Source organism: Notamacropus eugenii, chromosome 2, assembly GCF_028372415.1.
Source record: "Notamacropus eugenii isolate mMacEug1 chromosome 2, mMacEug1.pri_v2, whole genome shotgun sequence".
Lineage (NCBI taxonomy): Eukaryota > Metazoa > Chordata > Mammalia > Diprotodontia > Macropodidae > Notamacropus > Notamacropus eugenii.
In genome coordinates this window covers 306,996,909-307,022,599 of record NC_092873.1, presented here as the reverse complement: position 1 = coordinate 307,022,599, position 25,691 = coordinate 306,996,909, and the positions used below count along the sequence as shown (strand labels likewise).

At 42.4% G+C, this 25,691-nt stretch overlaps 1 protein-coding gene and 1 long non-coding RNA gene across 9 annotated transcripts in view; one reads left to right on the top strand and one right to left on the bottom strand.

The window, feature by feature from the left end:
• Positions 1 to 15,341: 15,341 nt before the first annotated feature.
• LOC140527735 (uncharacterized) lies at positions 15,342 to 16,551 on the bottom strand. Its single transcript, XR_011974915.1, has 2 exons — positions 16,279 to 16,551; positions 15,342 to 15,504 (listed from the first exon to the last, which is right to left on the bottom strand). It is a non-coding gene; the product is annotated as an uncharacterized lncRNA (long non-coding RNA).
• The window catches only part of HNF1B (HNF1 homeobox B), an 83,125-nt gene continuing 72,935 nt past the window's right edge, over positions 15,502 to 25,691 (top strand). For 4 of the 8 annotated variants that reach the window (XM_072644883.1, XM_072644888.1, XM_072644881.1 and 1 more), the window contains exons 1-2: positions 16,663 to 17,183; positions 22,734 to 22,933. In XM_072644883.1, the coding sequence (XP_072500984.1) occupies positions 16,840 to 17,183; positions 22,734 to 22,933 (544 nt within the window). In that variant the 5' untranslated portion in view covers positions 16,663 to 16,839. Of the gene's footprint in view, positions 16,074 to 16,662; positions 17,184 to 22,733; positions 22,934 to 25,691 lie in introns of those variants that run through there. The other 4 variants (XM_072644886.1, XM_072644885.1, XM_072644882.1 and 1 more) reach the window with 3 other exon arrangements.

The window sequence follows — 25,691 nt, the reverse complement described above, 5'->3', positions numbered from 1 at the left end:
AACTAGATCAATAGTCCACGAAAGAAATGATTTGTTGCTGTTCAGTTGTTTCAGTCATGTTCAACTCCTTGTGACCTCATTTGGGGTTCTCTTGGCAAAGATACTGGACTGGTTTGCTATTTCCTTCTCTGACTCATTTTACAAATGAAGAAACTGAGGTAAACAGGGTTAAGTGACTTGCCCAGGGTCACATAGCTAGTAAGTGTCTTAGACTGAAGTTGAGCCTTCCTGACTATCCACCATGCCACCTAGCTGTGAAAAAGGTTATAGGAACTTTGAACTTTAGTGGTGGCTATGTGAGGGGGGAAAAAAGCAGACAGATGCAAGAGATATTGTTCAGTTAAGATTGACCTTTTCCTCATCACCACTCAATAAACCATAATGTTCGTGGAGGAGTAGCAGGCAAGTAGAACTCAGTCAGATGCAAGTGTGTGTGTGTGTGTGTGTGTGTGTTTGTGTGTGTGTGTGTGTGTGCATGTGTGCACGTGCTCATGTGTTTCTTTTCTTTTTATTCATTTTGAACAGAGAGAGAGAGAGAGAGAGAGAGAGAGAGAGAGAGAGAGAGAGAACATTTCCATGTACCCAGCCTAACAAAAAGAGGATTCAATATAAAACCATGAATTTCTATCTCACACTGTTTACTTTCTTTGGGAAAACTATGTAATAAGTGACACATTATTTTCAAAGCTACCGTGCTTTTCTGTGCTTCCTTTTGTTTTCTTTTGTTCTATGCTGTGCAGCAGCTTTTCATTTTAAGCTAATTTAATAAATTAAGTGTACCAACATGCTAAAGGCGGAAGACTTTAGACAAAGTTGCCTGTGAACAATATAAAAAAGCCACCAGGAGACAATTATCATCACCTCACACTGGGCTATTACAATAGCTTATCAGTTAGTTTCCCTGCCTCAGATCTCTTCCCACTCTAGTCTGCCCTCTACTCAAAGTGATCACTCAAAGTGATGTTCAGAAAAATGGAGATTAGACCATGTCTCCGCACTCCTATCCCCATTCAATAAATTCCATTGACTTCCTAATTCTTCCAGGACAAAATATAAAATAATTTGTGGCTTTTACAGCCTGTGATAACCTGCCCCCTTCTTACCTTTTTCAGTCTTCTTACACTTTATTCCCCTCCTAGTACTTTACAATCAAATGACATTCTATTCCTCACACAAGGCATCACTCACCTCTGGTCCTTTTCACTCGTTGTTCCCCATGCCCAGAATTCCCCTCACATTTCTACCTCCTGGGTTCCCTAGCTTCCTCCAAATCTCAGTTAAAATCCCACTTTTCTGCAAATACCTTTCCTGGTCATCCTATATCTTAATGCTTTTCCTCTAAGACTACTACACATTTATCCTATCTATACATTGTTGCTACATAGTTGCTTGCATGTTCTCTTTCCCATTAGAGAGTGAGAGCAGGGACTATCTTTTACCTTTTTTGTATCTGCAGCACTTAACACACTGCTCGATACATAGTAGGTTCTTAACTGGATGACTGTCTTCCTAATGTATTATCATGTATTAAAAAAATATGAACCAGTACTCAAATCAGCAGAATGTTCACAAGATTCCAAAGTTTCTAAGGTCCTCCTTCAGTCTAGGCTGGCATGGGAAAGAGGGACCAAAGTGATAAAGAAAGCCAGGGTTTAACTGGGAGAGCTCTTTCCTCTCTGATGCCCTCTTAGCTCAAAATCAGCTTACTGTTGTATAGATGACCCACAAGGGGTGGCCAAGTTTCTATAGCCAATAACAAAATACTGCGGTCCAATATAACTCCTTTTCATCCAGTGGCTTTCCAAGACTTCTAAATTAATCAAGGACTTTTTGAACTTATTCTGGTCTATGATTTATTGATTGATTTAGTAGAGAAGTCTGGGCCTTGTTTGCACCTTTAATTGATGGTTCTCCTCTAACAGAGGTACCAAGGCTTAACATCTTGCCTATCACTTTAAGTGTGAGGTATTGACCTTTATACACACGTGTGTGTGTGTGTGTGTGTGTGTATGTATATATACACATATAATGGGTGGGGATCAATTGCATTAATAAATCATTTGCTTCACCCTATCTAAAGTTATTGATATATGTACATATATGTGTATATAGACATTGCTTATATGTACATGTGTATGTATATAAATAATATGACACAATTCTTCAGAAAGTTAATTTATAAAAATGTTACCATAAACTGACTCTTTTCCTTTAAAGTTTGCCATCCTCTGCTTGTTGCTTGGGCCTTGTTGATTCTAAATTTTAGGACATGGTCTGTTATTTCAGATGCAGATTGGCAGATCAACAGTAACTTATGGTCATAAACCTATTTCATTTCAGCAATGAGACTTGAACCTGGGCTTATTCTGGTTCCAAAGAAACCCCACGAGCCATTCCACTTCAGTGCTTTTTACATCATTGCCCATCCCACCATCTGCTACTGTACTGTCACAGGCTCTGCCTCAGTGAAGCCAGGACAAATTTACCAAGGCTCCAGAGAGCTTGTGAAGGAGGTACCAACCCTAGAACTGCCCCATTAACCCCACAGAAAGGTTGTAGGCTTCAGAGCAACTCCATGGTCAGCTGCCCAGAACACAGATGAATAAAACATTGTGGCAGCAGCCTGGGACCTGCCTAAATTTATTTCTTTTACACTTCAGGGAAAGAGGTCATGTTTTGTCAATTGGTCAGGACTTGGCGGCAGGTTCTTGGGGATTTTATTTAGGTCCTAGGGCAAGGACATCAGATCAAGCCTCTCTTCCCACTCGATACAATATGAGCCAAAAAGATAAAAATGAAAATTATAGGAATCATTTGAATCTTTATGATGTTGTCCCTGCATTGCTGGAGAGACTTAGCAATCAGTCTTCTCATGCAGGGAAACCTTGGGTGTATAAAAAAGGGGGAGGGGCTCATCATGTGCTCCAGGCAGTTCACCTGAGAGGGACATAAAAGGAAATGCTTCTCATAGGAGGAAAGGGTGGGGAGAAACTGACGAGAGGTATTTTTGGAGGGATCACAAATCCTGATAATTGGGTAGGGGTCTCACAAGGATCACTGCAGATGAAAGGCAGGCCCTGTAATCTAGATCGTGAAACTTGTTCCTTGTTGGTACCCAGCTGAGATATCAGAGAACGTCAGTTCTATGAGGGCAGGTACTGGGTTGTTTTTTGTTTGTTCCATTTTGTATACTCAGTGCCTAGGATAGTGCCTGGCAAATAGTGGGCACTAAAGAAATGCTTGGTGGATGGGATTAGATTGGGGTGCTATTCTTTATTGAACATCAAAATCTTTGAGACATTGTCTTGGAGCTTTGTTGCCTTCCAAAGAAATAGTTGGTCAACAAACATTTATTAAGATCTTCCTATATTAGGCAGATGCCCTTGGGGAGTTAGAGGTTTAAGATTGTGGGGATGGAGGTGGGTGAGAAATAGCACCCTTAAACACTTGACCAGTGACCTGGAAGTTCTTCATCTGCATCCCACTCTACTTGAACAGTCATCCTACCCCTCTCAAGTTTCAGAATCATAGAATTTTGAAACAGTAAAATTTTATAAGTGGGAAAGCCTTCAGGGGTCATCTAGTCTTAATCTGATTTTAATTTTTTATTATGCTTTCTCAATATCTACTCACTGCTCCCAAACCTACTCTTCATCTTCATCATGGCCTGCAGTCTTTTTATTCAAAAGTATACTCTTCTAGGACTCCTACTCTGCCTTCACTTTTCTCACTTCCTAAACTTGAATCTATAATTAGTTTAATTTAATACTGTCCTCTGCTCTAAAATTCGTTGGCTTTCTGTCTTATCTAGATTCTGACCTCATTAAATTTCATTTCTGTATTACTCCCATCATCTATTTCCTCCATTCTTACTCATATACTACTGAATGGTGCTGCAAGGAAGTTATGGAATAATGCTAAATGGGTACAATGCAAATTAATGTTATCTAGTCTCAACTGACCCCTCAACCCAGCAAGGATTTATTCCTTCCTTCCCTTTAATTCTTTCCTAATTGATTTTTCTATTGTTTTCCCTCATAAGCTTCTCTCAAACTTTTCTTCTTCTCACACAACCTCCTCCCTTTACCCTTTCAGAAAAATACCTTGCCCCTTACTAAGAAAAGAAGCTCTCCTTTCCTTATTATACATCTCAAAACCTCTTCACACCATCTTCCACTCTCTCATTCTTTATTCCAGTCTCTGAAGAAAGGACTCTTCTCACCAAAGCCAACTACTTTACTTGAACTTTTACTCCTATTGTATTCCCTCTCGTTTCTTCAGGCAGATTGACCCCATCTCTTCTGCTTTGGACAAGCATGCCTAAATCTTCCCATCCTGAAAAAAAGAAAACACTTTCTCACTAGACCCTACCACTCCCTCAAGCTATCATCCTATCTCTTCTCCCTTTTTTTAAACCAAATTCCTTTCCAAAATTACCAATTAATTTACCAAATCTGATTATTTTTTCCTAAAACCATATCCTTTTTGACCTTTCTGCATCATTTGACATTGATAGTTGTCTTCTCCTTTTGTATATTTTCCCTTCTCTGGGTTTTTCTGACCCTGTTTCCTTTTGGGTCTCCAACCTATCTAAACACTCATCTCTTTTGCTAAATGATCATCATATTACACCCTTTGTGTCTGTCCAAGTCCCTGTACTAGTTCTCTTACCTTGCCCTTCCCTCCCCTCTTCTTTCATTCTCATCTACTTTTCCTTTCCTTTCCCTTCCCTCTCCTCTCATTCCCTTCCCATTCTCTTCCCTTCCTTTCCTTTCCATTTCTTTTCCTTTCCCTTCTTTCTAGGTGAAGTATCAGTTCTCTAGGGTTCAATTACCATCCCTAGGCAGATGACTCCCATATCTGCATATCCAGCCCTCACCTCTCTTCTGAGACTCAGTGCCACAAAACCAGCTGCCTCTCTGACATTTCAAACTGCATGTTCCATAAGTTTACCAGACTTAACAAATTCAAAATGGAACTCATTATCTTTCCCTTCAAAATCCACCCTTCTTTTGAATTTCCCAATTTCTGTCAAGGGCACTGCCCTTTTTTCTAGTCATCCAGACTCTAAACCTTAGAATCATTCTCACTTCCTTGCTCCCCTTTACCTAACATAGTCAAATAGTTGTCATATCTTGTTTATTCTACATTCTCTAGCCCTCCCCCAACATCTCTCATAACTGTCCCCTTCTCTTTTTTCACATAGCCACTATCCCAGGTCAGGCCCCCATCATCTCTTTCCTGGACAATTGCAATAATCGAATTGTTCTGCCTGTCTTAAGTCTCTTTTCTCTCTAATCCATGCTCTATGTAACTATCAAAGTGATCTTCCTAAAACATGAATGGGTCTGAGAATACCATTCCCTTCTCAATAAGCTCCAGTGACTCTATATTACTTGTAGGATCATACACAAGCTCCTCCATGTGATCTTTAAAACCCTTCAGGACTTGTATCCAACCTACTTGCATCCAGAAAAATTCTACATTACTCCTCTTCACACAATCTTTGATTCAGCTAATCTGGCTTCCTTATTGCTCCTCATATACAACATTCAATATCTATTTTCTATAATTGAACTGGTAGTCCCCCATGCCTGGGAAAACATCTCCTCTCCACTTCTCCCTCTTACAACCTTTTGTTTCCCACTCAACCAACATCTATTGCAAAGGGCCTTTTTTCCATCTCTTCCCTTCCTTCAGGTATTAGCATCATCTTCATCAAATATTATAATTTTGTATAATGTGTTTAAGTTATCTCTCCCTATAGAATATAATGTCCCTGAAGGCAAAGACTGGTTCATTTTGGTTTTTTGTTCTCAATGCCCTAGACCAGTGCCTGGCACTGGCATTCGGTGTTTCATAAATGCTTGATTGATTGTATTCAATTTCCACATTTTTAAAGAGGATGAAACAGGCCTAGAGAAATTATGGGATGCACAGCTAGTTAGGGACAGAGCTGGGACCAGACTCCTGTTCTTCTGACTCCCTAGTCTATGATTTTAATATTGCATACACAGTGAGGTACCCTATCTTACTTTGATTACGTCACACCTTACACAGACCTGTTTTGTGGTTTACATTTGTTTTTCTTTGCTTTGCTAAAACCAGAGCAGATTAAAATTGTTTATTTTGAGGTTTCCTTGACACCTGGAGACAATGCCATAACTAGGATTTTTTTGTGCCTCAGGCAAGAGACTAGAACTGAGCAATCAAAATAACATTTTAGACACATTTAGTCTGAAGGAGTAGGGGAGAGCCTAGGACATTGTCAACTTGCTCCTGGGGTTAGGAACTAGGGCAAGACTAGGGAGGCACTCAGCTGAGGTTATTGGAGCCAGGGGAGGGAGCAGTTAGCATTTTATTTTAGGTAATTATCCAAACTAGACCCTGAAGTGCAATTAATTCTACTTTGGTAAAGGATCGCAAGGGTTGTTAACATCCTCTGAATAACAGTTCTGCCTCCCTCCCCACCAAAGAAAATTCTTTCATGTGTCCTGCCCTTGAGAGTCCAAGAAATAGGATTAGGAATTACTGTTGTAGTCAATCAGTGTAAAATCTCTTAAGTGTGTTCTAGCCAACCTCTTCCTGTCCTATACTGAAAGATAAGCATGGGAAGAAAGAAAGTGGACCATAGATTTGGAGATGAAAAGGATTTTAGACATCATTGTGTGCATTTTACAGATGGAGAAACTGAGACTTAAAAAGTTAAATTATTTGCTTCAAATCACATAGCCTGTGAGGGACACAGGTTCTTTGACTTCAAAGCCAATATTCTTCTTATAGAGTTACCAAAAAAAAAAATTCATTTATAATATGAATCTTCCAAAGGGAGTCATTCTATAGCAACTTGTTAGCTCATTTGAAAAATCCTGAAGATTTTGTTATATATATGTAAATTCAATCACTCTGAAATAATGTAAGTCAAGGTGGAATTGTAAATAAAATGAGCATTCTCTTCAAATCAGGGATTCTTCACCTTCTTTAGGTCCTGGTGGGACCTCTTTGGTGGCAATCTGAGGACACTTCTGAAACCCTTCTCAAAATCATGTTTATAAATTTATAAAATAAAATTGTAAAGGAAACCAATTATATTGGAACACAGTGATTGAAATGAAAGAAATAAACCAAGTTCATGGTAACAGATTTTAAATCCCTGCCCTAAATGGTCTTAAAATGTAATTTCATAGGCAAGATCTAGGCAGGACCTAATATTTTCTTTTCAAACTCAGTTTCCCTTAAAATTAGTGCTTGAGTGATGAAACCAAATGAATTCTGGTAATGACAAAGTTCAGCTCCAGAGAAGAAATGGACCTCCCTCCCTTCTCTTGGAAGTGGGGGCCTGTGGATGTGGACTGTTGCTTACACTGTCAGGTTTGGTTAAGTTAGTTAATTTTGCTGTACTACTTTTTTTTTCCTCTTTTGTTTTTATTCTTTATTACAAGAAATGACACTTGACAGGACAAGGAAGTAGGTGAGGGATATAGTCTAAAACAAGAGTAATGTGAAGGGTGTGGCTTTAGAAAAACCTGAGAAGACTATGAACTGATACAGAGTGAAGGGAGCAGAATCAGGAAAACAATTTACATGGTAACAAAAATATTGGGAAACCAAACAATTTTGAAAGATTTAGGAATTTTGATAAACACAATGGAATCAACCTCAATTCCAGAAAACTAATGATAAAATGTGCTATCCACTTCAAGATAGAGAGTTGATGGCCTCAGAATGCAGATTGAAACATACTGGACATAACTGATGAGGATTCTTTGTATACATATTTGTAATAGGTTTTTAAATCAGTAAGCAAAAGGAATGTGGGAAGAAGAGAATTTAAAATTGAAAACAAAATACTATTGAATTTTAAAAATAAAACAAAATGAAGACTAGGTAAAAACAAAAATGTTAAACTAAAGAAAAACTTTTAAGCATTTTTTGCTTAAATTTAGTGTTGGAGGTAGAAGAGTCAAAGGAGATGAATGCTCCTATCCTTTTGGCCTTTTAAATTAGGCTTCTCACTCCTCAACAGACATTATACATGATTAGAGCAGACAGAGATGGGATAATTTGGCTTAAGAAAATGTAAGATCAGAGATGCTGAAGAACTTGCCCAAGATCACACAGGTGATATGTAACAGAGCTGGTAAGAAGGACTTGAATTAAGAAGGTGGATAATGTGAATAGAGACCAGGGAACAACAGTCCTACCTAATAAGGAGAATGAACACATGAATTCACTCATTTATTTACTGGTTGCTTCAACAAACATATGTAGTATGTGTGAGCTGTCCTAGGTGCTGAGAGATATAAAGCGATTTAGATGGGACAGTCTCTGGCCTCATGGAGTTCACAATCTAGTTGTTTGCTTTTTTAAAAGGACTCCAAAAGGGCTGTACTATGAAAATGCTTAATAGCATTTGGATCTTAAAGATTTAAATGTCTAGAGATCCAGGAGAGTTCCCTGTACCTCTCTGTACTCATGGGAGGACTGTAAAGGACCCTCATTGGGTGTTGCAAGGCTTGTTCATTTTTTCCCCTGGCTATTGTCCCACCTCAATTAACCAGAACTAGTCCCTGTCCTCTTTTTAACGAGTGAATCTCTGGGGTGTGTCAAGAAAGGCCTAAAAATACTTTTAAACTTCAAGGTCCATGTGCATACTTTCTTCACATCTGCAACTAGCCCAGGGATGAGACTTTCTAAATTTAGCTAGACTCGCTTCTCATGTTACTCAGGTGACAAGTAGGTCATCATTTTGACCATACTTGAATCTGATCCAACTTTATAGGACCTTACAGAGTTGATGTTCCATTGGCATGATCCTCAAAAACCCAGAGTCTGACTATGCTGCAGCATCAGAAGAAGATTTTTTGTGGAGGAATGGACTATGCATTGCTTACATAGTACATAGTACAATAGAAAGCAAACAAAGAAGGACTCTGACATAATCTAGTCCTATGCCTTTGTTTTATAGATGAGGAAACTGAAGCTCAGCAGGGCTAAGTGATTTGTCCAAGGTCACCCAGATAGTGTCAGAAGTGGAATTTTAAACCATGTACTCCAGAGTCAGTTAACATTGTACCACACCACTCCAGTTCTCTTCATTCTCCATAAATAACCACCACTCAGGGCTCAGCTTTAAGCCTGAGGCTTAAAAGCACCATATTCCCTGATAATTTTTCTTCTTTGGTATAGTTTCACTATAAAATTATACTGGGATTTTTTTTTTTGTACTTCTGACAGGGGTATTGAAGCCTGTAGTGTGCTTTTTTGTTTTTTAATTTTAATTTGAGAAGAGTTGCTATAAAGCAGTGGTTATCAAACTTTTTTTAATCTCAGGACCCATTTACACTCTTAAAAATTATTGAGAACTTCTCCACCCCGCCCCCCCAGAGTCTTTATGTGGAGTATACTTATCAATGTTCATCATGTTATAAATCAAAACATCTTAAAATTTTAATGAAAATAGTTTTAACTTCACAGATTCCCTGAAAGGATCTCAGGGACCTTTGGGGATCCTCCGATCACACTTTGAGAATGATTATTATAAAGATTGAAATTCTAGGTGATGGTCATTGTACATACTTACTTCATCCCCATATGATCTCTTTTGTGACCACAGTCAAATCACTAGGGTTGAAAAAAATAAAGTAAAACTTATTAATGTAAAAGTTCCATGTGTATATAGCTAGGTATTTATTATTTCACATATAATAACTCAAATTTATATTGTGATTTGGGGTTTGTAAAGTACTTTCTGTACTTTACCTCATTTGAACCTCATAACAAGCTTATGATATAAATGACTATTAGTCAATCAATCAACAAACATTTATTTGAGATACTGGCTTAAACTAGGGATACAAAGAAAAAGTGAAGCAGTTCTTGCTCTCGAGGAGTTCACATTCTAATAAGGGAAACTCACATACAGAAATTGGTACACACAAGATAAATACAGAATAGATGGAAGGTAGCCTTAGAGGGTAAGTCACTAGCAGCTAAGGGGGACCAGAAGAGGCCTCTGAGGAGATGGTGGCTGAGATGACTCTTAACTGAAATAAAGGATTCTCAGAGTTAAAACAGAAAACACTCCAGGAAGGGAGGATGGACAGTGGAAAGAAATGGAAATGGGAGATGGGGTTGTCTTGTGTAAGGAAAAGCAACTAAACTAAGATGACTGCACTGTTTTAGAAAAGAGTAAGAAGAGGAAAGGGAGGCATCTCTCCAAATGCAAAACGTTTTCAAATTTACCCAAGAAAAGAAGAATAGTTATAGGATAGCTACTAGGCTGGTAGGATCCAGTGAAGTTTGCTTTTCTTTTCTTCCTTCCTTTCTCTCTCTTCTCTTTCTTTCTTTCTCTCGTTTTTCCTTCCTTTCTATCTTTCTTTAAGGATGGGGGAGATCTGAGTGTGTTTGTAGGCAGCAGAGAAGAAACCAGTAAATAGGGAGAGATTGAAGATTAGGCAGGGGGTTCTTAACCTGTTTAAGATATCAGAGGTCCATGAACTTGGATGGGAAATAAATTACATTTTCATTTTCAATTAGCTCTAACTGAATTGTAGTATTTCCTTCCATTATGAATACTGGCACAAGGATTATTCTGAGACAAGGGTTGATAGACTTTACCAGACTGACAGAGGTATCTATGAAACACTAAGAGTTTAGACCACCTGGATTAAAAGATGCCTCATCCCAAAGAAGACAGGAAGAGAAGACAGGAGGGAATCAAGGTTGCATATAAGATGGTCCTGACAAGGAGAAAGAGACTTCTCTTCATCAGAGGGTGAAGTGAAGGAGGAAATAGTGGTAATGGGGCACAGCGGATAGAGCACCAGCCCTGGAATCAGGAAGATCTGAGTTCAAATCTGGCCTTAGACACTAGTGACTCTGGGAAAGTCATTTAACCCCAATTGCCTCCCCCCAAAAATGTGGTAGTGGTGATAATGGCAGTGGGTGTGTGGGATGTCAATGGTGTATGAGTTGTAATGGAGGAGGGAATAGGGAGCTCTCTTTAAATAGCCTCAATTTTTGAGTATGAGTTAGAACCCTCAGCTGGTAGGATGAAGACAGTATTTGGTGTGGGAGGTCTGAGAATAGATGAGAAGGTTTGGAACAGCCAGTGTAGTAAATGGGAAAAAGAATCACCTAGGGAGAAGGAGCAGGCTTGTTTTGTTGCATTGAAGACCCAGTCAAGATTAGAGAGTAAATCTGTAGTCAAAATTGATTTGTAGTGGAAATGATTCTTTCAGTTCCATTTAGCAGGTCATGATTAGGAGTAAAGGAGTATCCAGAATTGGTGTCTAGCAGGGTGTTGTTGGTGATGGGACAGGGGGACAAGGGATTGGAGAGAGGATAGGGTAGGGTTGAATTCAACAAGAAGTCAAGACTGGGAAAGGAGGAAAGTGAAGTCAGAGCATGGGTGACCACCTGGTATAGTACTCAGGGACAGAGAGATTGGAGGTTACAGTGAGGACAGTGAGTAGGTTTAGGGGCATTAAGGCAGAGGTACAGGTGGAAAGACAGGAAATTATGATCATTGAAAGTCCATTCAGAATTCCTGAGTATTTTATTATTCTCATTTTACACAGGAGGAAAGTGAATGTTGACAATGTGGTATATAATGGTTAGAACACTGAATTTGGAATTAGAAGAATTGACAGATTTTGGTTTGATTCCTGACTCATTTACTTTCCACCTGTATGATCTCAAGCAAGTCAGTGAAGATCTTTGGGTCTCCCTTTCTTCTGGATAGGAGAAGATTGGACTAGATGGCTGCTAAGGTCACTTCTCACTATAAATCTATTATCCTGTGAGGCTCAAACATGGTTAAGTGAGCTGCCTCAGGTCACACAGATAGCAAATGTCTAAGACAGATCTTGCTGACTCCAAATTCAACCATTTATCTTCATGCTACCTCTCCCACTTATGGTACACCAATCACTTTATGTAAATTGAAGACCTGCAAGTTAGAAATCTATGAGTAACAGCTAAAAAGAAATAGAGGCAATTCCCTGAAAAACTTACATGGCTATAGAGAAGGAGGACTACGGAGGTAGAATGTGCTATATCCCATCAGGTATGGTCAATGCTGACTTATCAAAACTCTTTTTATTTATTACAAAAGAGAGTTATATGATAACAGGACAAATTGGGAAGTGAACAGTGTAAAGAAAACAAAAGTCAGTAATAAGACTTTATTTTAAAACTTATCTGGTAACTCATACATAGGAAACCAATTGTGACAAGTACTTTGTGCTTTGTAGGAGTCTTCCAAAGCCTCCTTGACATGATGGTCTCATCAGGAATGAATCTAGAGATGGGTGGCTGGGTGAGGGAAGAGGAAGTTCAGCTGAATTTTGATTTTAAGAGTTAAAAAACTTCAAATGGATATGTGTGTGTGTGTGTGCGCACGCTCGCGGAGTTTGGCCAACAGTTAGTGGAGCTACAAATTGAAGGGCAATTTTCCCAGAGGAAATGACTGTTGGTTTAGAATTAGTCTTCTAAGCTAAATACACAGAGAACAATTCTCATCAGTATTGTGACTGTCTAATTTGAAAGATGGCCACATATATGTAACCTTAAAACCTAGAAGGGACCATTGAGATGATAGGATCTGAGATTTAGAGCTGGAAGGAAGCTCAGAGAGAGCTTCTAGTCCAATCCCATCACATCCCAGATGAAGAAACTCAAGGGCAAAGAGGCAGAGACTTGCTCAAGATCACCTGTTGTTGTTGCCGTTTTAATTGTATTCAACTCTATGTGACCCCACTTGGGCTTTTTTGGGGGGGGCAAAGATATTGAAGTGTTTTGCCATTTCCTTCTCCAGCTCATTTTTATAGATGAAGAAACTGAGGTAAACAAGGTTAAGTGACTTGTCCAGGGTCCTAGTAAGTGTCTGAGGTCAGATTTGAACTCAGGAAGTTGAGTCTTATTGACTGCAGGGCTGGCATTCTATCCTATCTAGCAAGTTGCCACTCAGCATTCAAGATAACACAGAGAATAAATGTGAGAGGTAGAATTTGAACCCAGGGCCCATGACTCCAAATTCAATCTTCTTCCCACAACAGAATGTAACCCCTTACTTTACAGATGAAGGAATTGAGGTTCAGGGAATTGAAATGATTTTTTCAGTGACAGAGCTGAGATAAGAGCTAAGTTTTCTGAATCCCAGCTCCATTCTACTAACCAGTGCTTCATTTTAAAAAAAACAGAACCTTTCATTCAAAGTCCTCAATAATTAGCTCTTCAACATCAGCAGGTGAGGAAGGTATAGACAATTTTCCTCACCTGGAGAGAAATTTTCTCATTACTGCTAATGAAGCAAGAAGGCAAACAGATTCAATTGATGCCACATAGGAAAGTAATGAAGATAGCTAATTACTGTCTCTTCCCTCCATTTTTTGGAGGTAATGCTGGGGCAGTCAGAACATGTGTAAAACCTCAGGATACTCTATGTCTCACATCTACTTTCCCATCCCTTTGGTGCCCTGGAAACCCTTGAATACTAGCATTCTGTTTGCCAGCAAGAGAGCTAAACTCATACACCAATATGGAAGAAAGGCAGGTTTCAGAGACTCCTCGTAAGTCTCACTCCTAGAAATCTCACCTTGTATTGTGGTCTAGGGGATATCATTCTTGCTTTGGATGTGATTAGTCCTGTGTTCAAATCCCAGGAAGATAAGTCATATTTTCCTTTTAAAAGAATGTGATGTCATGGAAAGTACACTGGAGTCAGAGGTTCTGGGTTCCAATTCAGTTCTGCCATTATACCAGAAGGGCTTTTTCAGGCTATGTGAACCTGGGTAAGTCACTTAACCCTATTTGCCTCAGTTCTTCATCTGTAAAACTGAAGTGCAGAAGGAAATGGCAAACCACTTCAGTATCTTTGCCAAGAAAACCCCAAAATGGGTCATAAAGAATTGGACATGACTAAAATGATGAAACAACAACAAAATATTTTGGGCAAGTCACCCTGCTTCTCAAACCTCAGTTTGTTCACTTTTTAAAATGAGAGGATTCGACAAGATTATCTCTAAAGACCTTTCCAATTCAAAAAAAGCTATGTCAGCCCTAAGGAGATAAGAGACCAAGGTGGATGAAGAGAAGGTAATCTAACATTCAGGGCTCTACTCCTTCCCTCTTCTCTGCAGGATTTCTCTTCAACCATTTCCCTGCCTCACTGGTGGCAAGGACAGTGGGAGTGGCCTGGAGAACGAGGTTTGGCCAGTGGAAACTCAAGGACAGCTTTTGAAAATTTCCTTTTTTTCTCCTTTCAATGTCACCCATCTCTAGTCCCTCCTGCTGCCTATCATCAGATCCCTAGGAATCTCCCAGAATTCCACCCTGAAGGGCCAACTACCCATCATCCACATGTGTGTGCCTATGGATGCCTAGGTAATGTAACTCAGCATGATACAATCTTCTAGGCACCTGTATTTACCTCATGAACTGGGTTCCCTGGATACCCTAATGAGAATTCAACACTAATGTTAACAGAAGGATATTTGGCCATTCTTCTTGCCAAAAGTCTGAGTAGGAATTTGGCATCAATAAAGCTCCAGAAGTAGTGATGGGGCAAATATTAACATAATAATAAGAGTAGGAAGGGGATACTTCCAACCAGGGTACCCTGTCATTCATTCTTTAATTTAAATACCAATTATGTGCAAGGTACCAGACTTATTACAGGGTTAGAAATTCAAAGACAAAAATGCAAACCAGTCCCCTGCCCTCAAGGAGCATGTTAGGGCATGAATATGATGACAATGAATGTTGCAGAATGATAAAGAACAATCTTGATCCCAAAGATGGGTTATGAGAAGATATCTCCCCTTCAACTCCTTTGCAGAGATGGGCTGTCTCCGGTTATGGAGAATTGTGTATGTCATATTTGTTCCATGTACTGATTAACTGATTTTCCCTCTTCTTTTTCCTTTTTCCTTATTCTTTTAAAAAAAGTCATTTGTTCTAAGGCATGGCTCCTTGGGACAGAATAGGGGAGGGATATAGGGAGAAATCTAGGGGCTGCAAAAGTTATCAATAAAGTCTGCTAAAACATAAATACGGTGTGATTTAAGGACAGAGATAAAGTACAGATAGGGTAGTGTCCCCAAATTCCCCCCATTGGTCAAGGCCAAGGCAGAAAGGTCCCTGAAACGGGAGGAGTTTCCTGTCTCCTGGCTACTGGGGATCTGGCTCCTGTGAACCTTTATTTAGGCCCAGGTAACTCCTTGATTCAGACTAAGTAATGACTTTGTGTCCTCCAGAGACCAAGTCCAGGATGACAAGTCCTTGTTGCTTCTGTCTTTCCTTTTGCTCTAAAGTCTTTGCATTCTTCCTCCTCTTCCTCACCTGAGGGTAGTTGAGACTGGAAATCTTGTGGGGATGAATCAAGTCACCTACTTTTCTTTTTGAGCTGTTTCAAAGGGAAAGTTTCTCCATCCTGGATCTTTCATCCATATGGGTCCTTACAAGATTGTTTGACCCAAGGCCTTGTGGAGTGTAGTTCTCCTGGGGGAGTGGACAAAATACATCTCTTGGGAGTTAGGAATGAGATAAGAGGTCAACAGAAACTGAAGGGAAATTTTAACTCTGCTCCAGAGAGCTATGGGAAAATGGCCTGGAAAATAGGGATCCCAGGGAACCAAATGCAGAGAGGCATAAGAGAGAAAGCAATTTGGATCTGATGGGCTTCGGCTGCCTTATCCTAGTTTGTTAGGGGGCACTTGGCCAGAGATCTGTTGGTATTGTCTGAACCTTACTCCCCAGCTCTGGCCTCTGTCCATCCATCCATTCCTTCATTTATTTGTTGTTTATTATTGTTGCTATTATTTAGAAACTAGACACTATTACCTCCCTTTGCTCCCTCCATTTAGTGTCCCCGGGGCTCTAAGCTCAGTCTAAATTTGGGCAGTCTGTTGTGGTCTCCGTCTCAGTGTCCTGGGAGCATTCCCTCCAACCCTCAGCTATACACACCCTTTGCTCGATCCTAGGAGTTCTAGAAATTCGAGTCGGCCCTCATTTACAGTGTCGGGGAGAAAGGACTCTAAGCCCTGACATGGGATCTGAATTAGTAGCAGGTAAGTTCCCCACCCCCACCCCAAAGCCCTATCCCCACAAGGAAGGAGTCCTCCCACCTCCAATCCCCACTCATCAGCGCCCAAGGTTTGACTTCTTTTAGGCCACGTGTTGGGTTGGTAAGTTGAGTTGGCTCTTGTTCATCACTTCTCTCTGCAAAGGACGCCCCCTTTCCCTACCACCGTCCCCCCAGCATCCTTCTCTCACCTTCCCCCCGAAGAGATGTCAGTTTCTCCCTTCCTCCCGGTAGGGCCCTGGGCTGGGGCCCGGTGAACCGCTGGGTGGAAGGGTTCTCCCAGCAGGCGCACTTGGCTGCGGACGTCTTGCTTAACAAGTCCAAAGTTCAGCTAAAGTTTGGCTGATAAACAGAACCAATAAAGAAGGTCCCCGGCCCTCAGTGTAAACACCATGGGCTTGAGCAGACCCAGCTCTCCAGCCGGGAGCTCTGTCTTTTTCCATGAGCCTCTCTCGCTCTCTCCCTCTCCCCGACTTTCCCCCTCCCCAACTCCATTTGCATCTGGCCGAAATGCCCGTCCCTTCCCACTGATTTGCATATCTTATATTGGCTAATGGAGGCGATCATGGAAAGTTAGAAGTTTGCTGACTCCTCTCGGAGGAGACTCCGGGACCGGGGAGTAACAGGTGTGCGGAGGCTTCGGGGGGGCTCCCAGACTTGGGGTTTGCTCGTGAAGCTCCCCTCCGCCCTCCTCTCTCACACCACCCCCTCCCCACCCACCCCGAACCCCCCTCTTCTCCAGTCGGTGGAAAATGGTGTCCAAGCTCACGTCTCTCCAGCAAGAACTCCTGAGCGCTCTGCTGAGCTCCGGGGTCACCAAGGAAGTGCTGGCCCAGGCTCTAGAGGAACTGCTGCCAGCCCCGACTTTCGGGGTGAAGCTGGAGACTTTGCCGCTGTCCCCAGGGAGCGGGGCTGAGTCTGACACCAAGCCGGTCTTTCACACCCTTACAAATGGACATGCCAAGGGTCGCCTGTCAGGGGACGAGGGGTCGGAGGACGGAGACGACTATGACACCCCTCCCATCCTTAAGGAGTTACAGGCCCTCAACACCGAAGAGGCTGTGGAGCAGAGGGCCGAAGTGGACCGCATGCTCAGGTACGGGGAGCGCCCAGTGGGCACTCTGGGTGAGTCCTGGACCTAGCTCTTGTCCCCTGCTCTGTGCAGCTCTGTTCAGCCTGGCCCTCCAAAATTGGTTCTCCCTTCCCTCCTGCTCTTGGGGTGCCTGGGTCCCAGACAGAGATGCCTCTGCTGGGCCACCATCAGACTCACCTAAACCTCTCTCCCTTCAGCCCAGACTGGGGCCTGACTAGTCCACTTTTCCCTGTAGCTCACCCTGTAACACCTTGATTCCAGGTATAGTTCTCTAGGTAGGAAAGACAGATACTTGCTTTTAGCTTTTACCCAGGGACGTGGGAAGATGAGAAGCAGCAACCCCTAAGTGGTTGAGCTGGGAGTGGAGGCCTGACTCCAGCTCAGGGTCCCAAACCCAAGAACCTAACCCGGAGCTCGCCGCGGGTATGCACTCTCCGAACTGGAAAAGTTCACCCACCTTGGGCTTTGCTCTTGCTAGGATCCTAGGGAAGACCCACCCCGACCCTGAGCCAAAAACTTTCGGGGGGGCGGGGGCGGGGAAGGGAACAGACTTTGAGCTTCCCCAGCCGCTTGGTTCTGTTTATAGCAGCGCGTTTGAACCCTCCAGAACTCACTGAGGGATCTGGGATTCCCAGAGGGAATTATTAGTGCCACTGTCAGACAGAATACACAGCTTGAAAGGCCTTGCATCCATTCCAACCTTATTTGCAATTCTTCTCCGAGTTAATAGCCAAGAACACAAGTTTACTTTCCAGTTCCTTCCCCCCGCACCCCCCAGCGTTAAGGCTCATGCTGGGGTGTGGTGGCTTGGGGGAGCCTCATTCCAGCTTCCTTTGGGAAGTTTTTCTGCGAGTCGGCAGGTAGTCCGCACAGCCCGGGATCTACTAGCTGCCATCTCAGGACACAGGAGAGGCTTTGACAGCTGGTTACTAATTATCCCAAGGGAGGCTAACTTGCCCCACTGTGGCCGACTGGGCAGGCCCTCAGCCCACAGCTCCCGGACCGTTCTGACCAGCCCCAGCACAGGGCAGCAACTCAGTTCACAAAGTTAGTATAACTCCGGGGCTGGTTAGGAGGCTAGGTCGGCCCAGGGCCCTGGAAGCTGGCTGTCTAGGGGTAGGATGTGAACTTGCAATTGAAATTGGTTCAGGGACCCCTAACTCTTCTTCCTCAGGCTGCTCCCAATTCCGTGACACACTTGTGGATAATACTCAAAAGATTCCTAGGTCCGTTTCGTGGCCTTTTATTCCCTACCTCCAATGAATGGAGTGGGGGGAGGGAGCAATTGCTCATTTACTTTTGCGGGTTAGGATTTGAGAATCCTGGAAATCTAGTAGTGAAAGGTGGGCAGTTTAGGCCGCCCTCCAGGCTGCTAGTGTAATTCCGCCCCAGGGTGGCTGTCGGCTGTCTGGGGGTGCTGGGGCTCTGGCGGGGTGGGAGCGGGGGCGGATGGAGGCCAGGACCCATAGGCTTACTACCAGGGCAGCCAGAGGCCTGGGCAGCTGCAAGGGACCTGGGAGTTGTAACTTTTCTCCAGAACGGGACGCCGCTGCCCTTTAGAGCCAGGGGAGAGTTTCAGCGGGGTCTTCGCAATCCCCGGGGGTCCCGCCTGTGTGTACCCTCTTCTCTGCCCGGCCCACTCTCAGCTCTAGATGCAGCCGTGATGAAACGTACACGGCAGCACGTGGAGTTGGGGTGTTATTAATTTATTTCTATAAATCATCAACAGAAAGATACACAAAGGGCTGTGATTAGGCTTGAATAGAGAGGCGGGTTATTCATTGGTGAAGTTGTAAACTGGGCTTAAAAGGGGAAAGGAAATAAACACACACCGGGCTCGGGCACACTCCCAGCTGCTACACAAACACACACGCGGGACAATTGTCGCGCACACCTGGGCCCGGCCCCTCCCTCGGGCCCACTTAGCACCCCGAAGAGGGGCTCACCGCCTAGCTGACTATGGGCTCGGATCGGATCCCCCGAGGCAGGCGGAACCAGCCTGAAGTGCCTCGGGGTTGCTCTGTAAGCCCCCATAGTGCGCGAAACCCCGTCTTCTTACCTTTACGCTGCCTCCTTCCTTTTAGTCCTCAAACTGCTAGAGCTCTACTTTGGCCGCAGGCATGGAGCGAAATGAGCTTCCCACTCCCCACCCTTCTACGAGGGTCCCCGAGTCCCTAGGCGAAGGGTTAAGGCCGAAGCTTTCCGCGCCTTCCCTCGGGACAGGCCGCGGGCACTTGGCTACAACTCCTTAGAAAGGAGTTCTTTTTTCCTGGAGAAATTTGGGGGCCGGGTTAGCCTCACTCCCTTGAAGTGCGCCCACATAGGCAGAGCCCCCACTGACAAGAGAACCGGGTGGATTTTCCTTTCACTAAGGGGAGGGGGAAAAGAAGCTTGCTTTCTTTCAAATTTCCTTGTGTTCTCCTGCGGCCGCCAAGGCTCCAGAGTTTGGATGGTGCTGTAGCTCAGGTCAGGGTTGGGCTGCAGGCGGCCTGTATTAGGACTGCACTTTTTCCTCTCTAAGACCCCAGGATAAAGCCTCTTACACCCAAGGCTCAGCGAGTTTTCCCGAGGTAAGGAAGTGGCCACGCGAGGGCTAATGGGGAATTATTTTGAAAACTCGAGTGAGCCCGACCGACCTCGCGGTGTAGGGCTCCAGGTGCTGGGTCTGCAGCCGGGAGATAAGGGCGTTTGACACCTGTCTTCTTAATACAGTGTGTCCTGAGCTTTTGTCGCGTATATTTGCTCGAAATAAATGTCACCTGAAAGATCTTTCTTTCTTCCTTTCCTTCTTTCTTTCCTTCCTTCTTTCTTTCCTTCCTTCCTTCTTTCTTTCCTTCTTTCCTTCTTTCTTTCTTTCCTTTCTTTCTTTCTTTCCTTCTTTCTTTCTTTCTTTCTTTCTTTCTTTCTTTCTTTCCTTCTTTCTTTCCTTCCTTCTTTCTTTCTTTCCTTCTTTCCTTCCTTCTTTCCTTCTTTCTTTCCTTCTTTCCTTCTTTCCTTCTTTCCTTCTTTCCTTCTTTCTTTCTTTCTTTCTTTCTTTCTTTCTTTCTTTCTTTCTTTCTTTCTTTCTTTCTTTCCTCCTCTCCTCCTTTCCTCCTTCCTTCTTTTCCCTTTTTAAAAAATAGTATTTAAAAAATAGAAAGTAGGGTCAGCACACTCTTTTTACCCCTGGGGAATACTCCTGAGTTCTGAGGTCAATTTTTAACTACACCGTCTTTTCCCAAGATTTAAAAGGCCTTTCCTAGGTAGGATTTTTTGTTTGTTTATAAAGTAGGGCTCCACTATTTTTCTTGGTATGTATTTTGAAGCTGCTCTATTGTGGGCTCTGGGCACAGAGCTTTGGTTCCATTCATTTATTCCACGAATTCCTCGCTGGAACGAGCAGGTCGAGTTGAGGGTGCATTGCTTCACTTCCCAGGGTTTCTGAAACGCTAAAATAAAATCAGGTTAAAAACTAAATCCCAAACTGCCAGAACCTGTGAACACAAAAAAGTTAACAACCGAATGCCCTCCTCAGTTTTTAAAATTGTTTTTCCTATTTTCTTCCCCAAGAGTTTTATTTTTCCCCCCAATCTCTGAGGAAATCTAGTAAACATTTGGCTTCGCACATTTTCCGAGCAGTTTTCGATATTTAAATGCCGGTGTCCAAAATACCAACAGTTCCTTTCAAGAGATTCCAGGGAAATTTTCTGTGTTTGCAACTCTTCTCTCTTCCTTTCTTTTGCCATCGGCATCGATGGAAAGTACTGTCTAATTTAGAGGTGGTTTATAAATATTGGCGGTGAATAGCTCCTTGGCAAATCTCCGAATTCCCCTTCCCCATAGCACCTCGAACTCGGTGTTCTAACACTGTTTCCCCCCCTTCATTTTTAATTCATTACCGAAGGATTTGCGAGAGGAATCGTTGTAGTTCGAGAACGTGCTTTTGAAATATGGTAGCATAATTCTTTAGTAGGGCGTTTTAATTTGATTCGTAAATAAACAATGAAAATGTTTCCATGAGTGTCATAATTTAGAATGAAATTGCTTATTATGTTGTGACACCATGACTTGTTATGATCCTTTGAAATCATTTTAATGGATTCACACACACCCAGACGAATTTTAAAACACATGCTGACATTCAAACAGAGGAGATGCTGCCCCCTCCACATTATAGTACAACCTTTTGTTTTAGATAAAAATCTCGTCAATTTCAAGCCACTTAATACAACCTGGGGAAACAATGAAAAAAAAATCCTAAAGGACAGATGAAATTTGAAAGTTATTGCAAAGGAGGCAGTAGGTCGCCTGGACACTTTTTTCTTCCCAAGCTTTAAGGGTTTGGGTTTTTGTTGTTGTCACCGTCTCCCGTCATCCCTCCCCACCTCCCAATTTAGTTTAACAGAATTGAAAAACATTATTATGTTCAGGATTCCAAATAGAAGTTAATGGGCAAAATATGTGTTCAGTTACTCCCACCACATCAGAGGGGAAATCTTGCCAGAATATGAGGAAACAATAGCTTTTCTTTTTTTTTTAACCTTGATCAGGCTGAAATTTCTTAATGCATTATTGAGAATTGTAAAATCCTGTGTTGTCCTTCATTGTTTTTCTCCAGGGGTAGGAAAGCTGGAATTCATATTTTAAAAAAACATTTTGTGTTACCTTCAAAGAGGGAAATGTTAACCCAGTGACAGTTTCTTGATACTTTTCTGAAATACCGAAAATCCATTTCACAAGCCTACAAAAGGAGAATAGTGTCTCTTTTTCTAACTCTCTCGGAGGTAGGTGGCTATGAGCCATTCCTATTTTACTGTTCAGAAACTAAGGCACTCCAAAAGGAGTAGTTTAATAGAGGTTCAACTTGGAATTAGGTGATCACAGAAGCTAATGATCACTTCCTTTCTATTCCCTATCATCTAGGGATCAACCCCACCAAAAGATAATGATATTTGCATTTTTAAAAAAAATTTATTTTGTATTTCCTACTTCAGGGAAGAATAAGCAAACTCGATTGGAAAGCTCTCAGTTTTGCTCAGTTTTCAGGTACAGACATCTGTAGGTCTAACATTAGGAAAAATGCCTAGGAAGTCTCCTAATTTCTTTCCAACTTTCTTGAAAGACAGCAAGTATAAGGTGGCCACTAGTTCAGAAGCAGGACCTTCATCTCCTTTCCTCTGGATATTCTGAGCTTGGGCTTTACTTTGGTTCCGGTTCGGCCAGCTCCACCAGGATCTAATAGGTTGTGTGGAGGAACTGGAACAGTTACTCTGGAGCCACAAAAAGTTAGATTTTTGTGTTTTAGTTTGTATTTGTTTTGTTTTGTTGCATCTAGAACATCAGTGGAATGAGCTGTGAATTTGGAGCCAAAGGAATCCCAGTTCTGCCTCTTCCTGGGTAACTTTAGATAAAGCATTTCATCTCTCTAGACTCAATTTCCTCCTTTGTGAAATGAGGCAGTTGGGCAGGATGATCTTTCACGCCCTTTCCAACTTGAAAATTCTATGACTCTCCATCAGTGTTTCTCCTGGGTTTGTACAACATGCATCCTAACTGTGTGCTTTTTTTGTTTAGTGAGGACCCCTGGAGGGCAGCCAAAATGATCAAGGGATATATGCAGCAACATAACATTCCCCAGAGGGAGGTGGTGGATGTGACAGGCCTGAACCAGTCACACCTCTCCCAGCACCTCAACAAGGGGACTCCGATGAAGACCCAGAAGCGTGCTGCCCTGTACACCTGGTATGTCCGGAAGCAGAGAGAGATCTTGAGACGTAAGTGTTTTCATTCTAGATCTGACTTGTTGAAGGACTTTTGCTCTGTCACTGACCTCTGTACACTGCCTTGATTTCCCTATCATTAAGGACACTTACTAGAGCATCTGGTTAATTTCAAGGAGAAAGGTAGGGACCAGGTAGCCTCAGTGCCAATATAGAACTAACTGACGGGAATTGGGTGGTAGGGATGGAAGCAAGCCTTTGGCTGCTCACTTGCTAAATGGATAACCCTTAATATCTGCAAAAGGCCCTGCTTTAGTTTCTAGTCTCTTCTATGTACATCAGATTCCCAAGTACATTGAGGAGGAAATCCTCTACCTTCCTTCCCCCATTCCCCACCCCCACCCCCAGACTGGGTGCTTCAGTCTTACTCAGATTGCTGATCCAAGATTCTAAGGGAGATAAACTATTTCCATACTCAGCTCCCTTTTGGAAAAAGAACAAGATTTATAGGTGACTCCCTTCCCTACTCATGCCACAGGTCACTAGTTATGGTCCCAGTGTCCCTTCTTGGGGAAGTCTGACAGGTTTTAGGGGTCAGGGAGAGGGAACACTCCAGTATTGAAATCTTCACTTCCCAAAGGGGACACTGAGGGTTGTGCAGATGTTCACCAACAAAATCGGTGGAAGAATTCCAATTAGGACAAATCCTTGAGTGCCTCCTTGGTACACTTTCTTCTGTCCAAATTTGAATAGCAAGCTGGGCCAGTGGGCAGCAGTAGAGGACTTGGTGAAGTTTGCTTCGAGTTGGTGTTGATTGATCCCAACACTCCCCCACCCCCAAGTCCAGACTCCTCCCCCTAACCTCATGGCAAGACTTTTCCTGTTTGATCTTGGTACTAAGGTTTTTCTCTACTTTTTAAGTATGGAGAATTTGGAAATCACTCAGTTATACATGAGTAACATGAGCATGAAGGACAAATTGTTTTACTTTAAGAAAGCATTATTTTCCTTTTGTGCTTCAATTATTTTGGTCTGGTTATTTTCCTGGTTTAAAAAAAAATAGTTCATGAATGTCACACACACAGACATAGGCACATGTGTGTATATATCCTATACATACATTTATATACATATGTGTATGTATATATACTTTGTAAGTATATATGTGCATATGTATGTATGTATGCAATGTCTCTTTTCCTAATACCTTCCTTGGAGGATCCTCCGGTCAATGGCTTCTCCTTTTTAGACATATAAAGCTACTTGATGCCACGTCTAGCTTTTATTCCTCCAAAGGTTAGGAAATGAAACTCTTAAGATAATTAAGATGTTTATTCTCCCACTTCTTTTACTATATGAATTCAAGAAATCCCGTGGGGGTTAAGAATGTTGCTTCCTCTGTGTAGCAGAAAAAATGGTATATTTGAAGTCAAGAGGACCTGGGTTCAAATCTCTGCTCCATCTTTACACCTGTGTAACTCAGGTCAAGTCACTTCATCTGAGTTTCAGTTTCTTCTTCTATAAAAAAATGGGTTGGAGTAGATGACTTAAAGTTCTAGATAGGGATGGAAGGACCTTTTTTACAGAGTGAGGAATAAGTGCTTCTCCCTCCTCCACCTCCTGTTAAAGACTTAGATTTAAAAAGTTTAGGCACTGGAAGGAAAGAAGGAAGAGAAGAAGGAAGGGAGGGATGAAGGAAAGAGGAAGGAAGGAAGATGAAGAAAGAGAGGAAGGAAGGGAGGGAATAAGAAAGGAAGAGGAAGGAAGGAAAGGAGGAAGAGAGGAAAAAAGGAAGGAAGGAAGAAGGAAGGAAAAGAGGAAGGAAAGGAGGAAGGAAGGAAGAAGGAAGGAAGGAGGAGGAAGAATGAAGGAAGGGAGGAAAGAAGGAAGGAAAGAAGGAAGCAGAAGAAAGGAGGCAAAGGGGAGGGAACAGCAGAAGGAAAGGAGACCTTACAGAGGTAAAGAGTATAGAAGGATGTGAATGTGTGTATGTGTGTATGTGTGTGTGTGTGTGTGTGTGTGTGTGTGTGTGTGTGTGTGTGTGTGAGAGAGAGAGAGAGAGAGAGAGAGAGAGAGAGAGAGAGAGAGAGAGAGAGAGAGAGAGAGAGAAACAGAGACAATGTCAGAGAGACAGAGAACATTTCGTTATAGAGTTGTAGAAAAGAAAAGGAACCATCCATCAATCTTGACTGCTTTCATGAAAGGACTTTAGAACAACAATCACTGGGACTGACTCTTCTGGGTCCCATTAGGAATGAAACAGAAGCCGACTTCTGTAAATCCATTTTTATGGACAGTTTACATTTTTCACCTCCCCCAATTAACCCAAAATTAGAAAGGAAGCCAAGTGAAGGGGAGTGTGAGTAGGGAGGTTGGTGGGTGAGGCTGAATTTTCTAAAACAGGAAAAGGCTAGAAAAGCTTTGAAGTTGTCAAGGCATGGCTATTACTGTACCTGTGTAGTCTGATACAGAGCTTTGCATACAGCAAAGAGGTATTATTTCTATACGGAACAATCTAAGCTGGGAGTCACCCCTCCTCCCGCACAAGCTGCAAAGCAGTGGTTTCACCTGAGGTTGCTATTTATAGTTCATATGATTGTAGATTCAGAACGGGACCTTAGTTGTCATCTAGTAATCTACAGATGAGAAAACCGAGGCCAGTAAAATTAAATGACTTACCTAAGGTCACATAAGTAGTAGCTGTCAGAAGAGAGATTTGAACTCCGCTTCTCCAATTTCAAAGCCAGTGATCCTTCCTTTGTGTCACTCTGTGTCTTCTGTTCTTGAGAATTGTTTTGTTTTGGGACTGTCA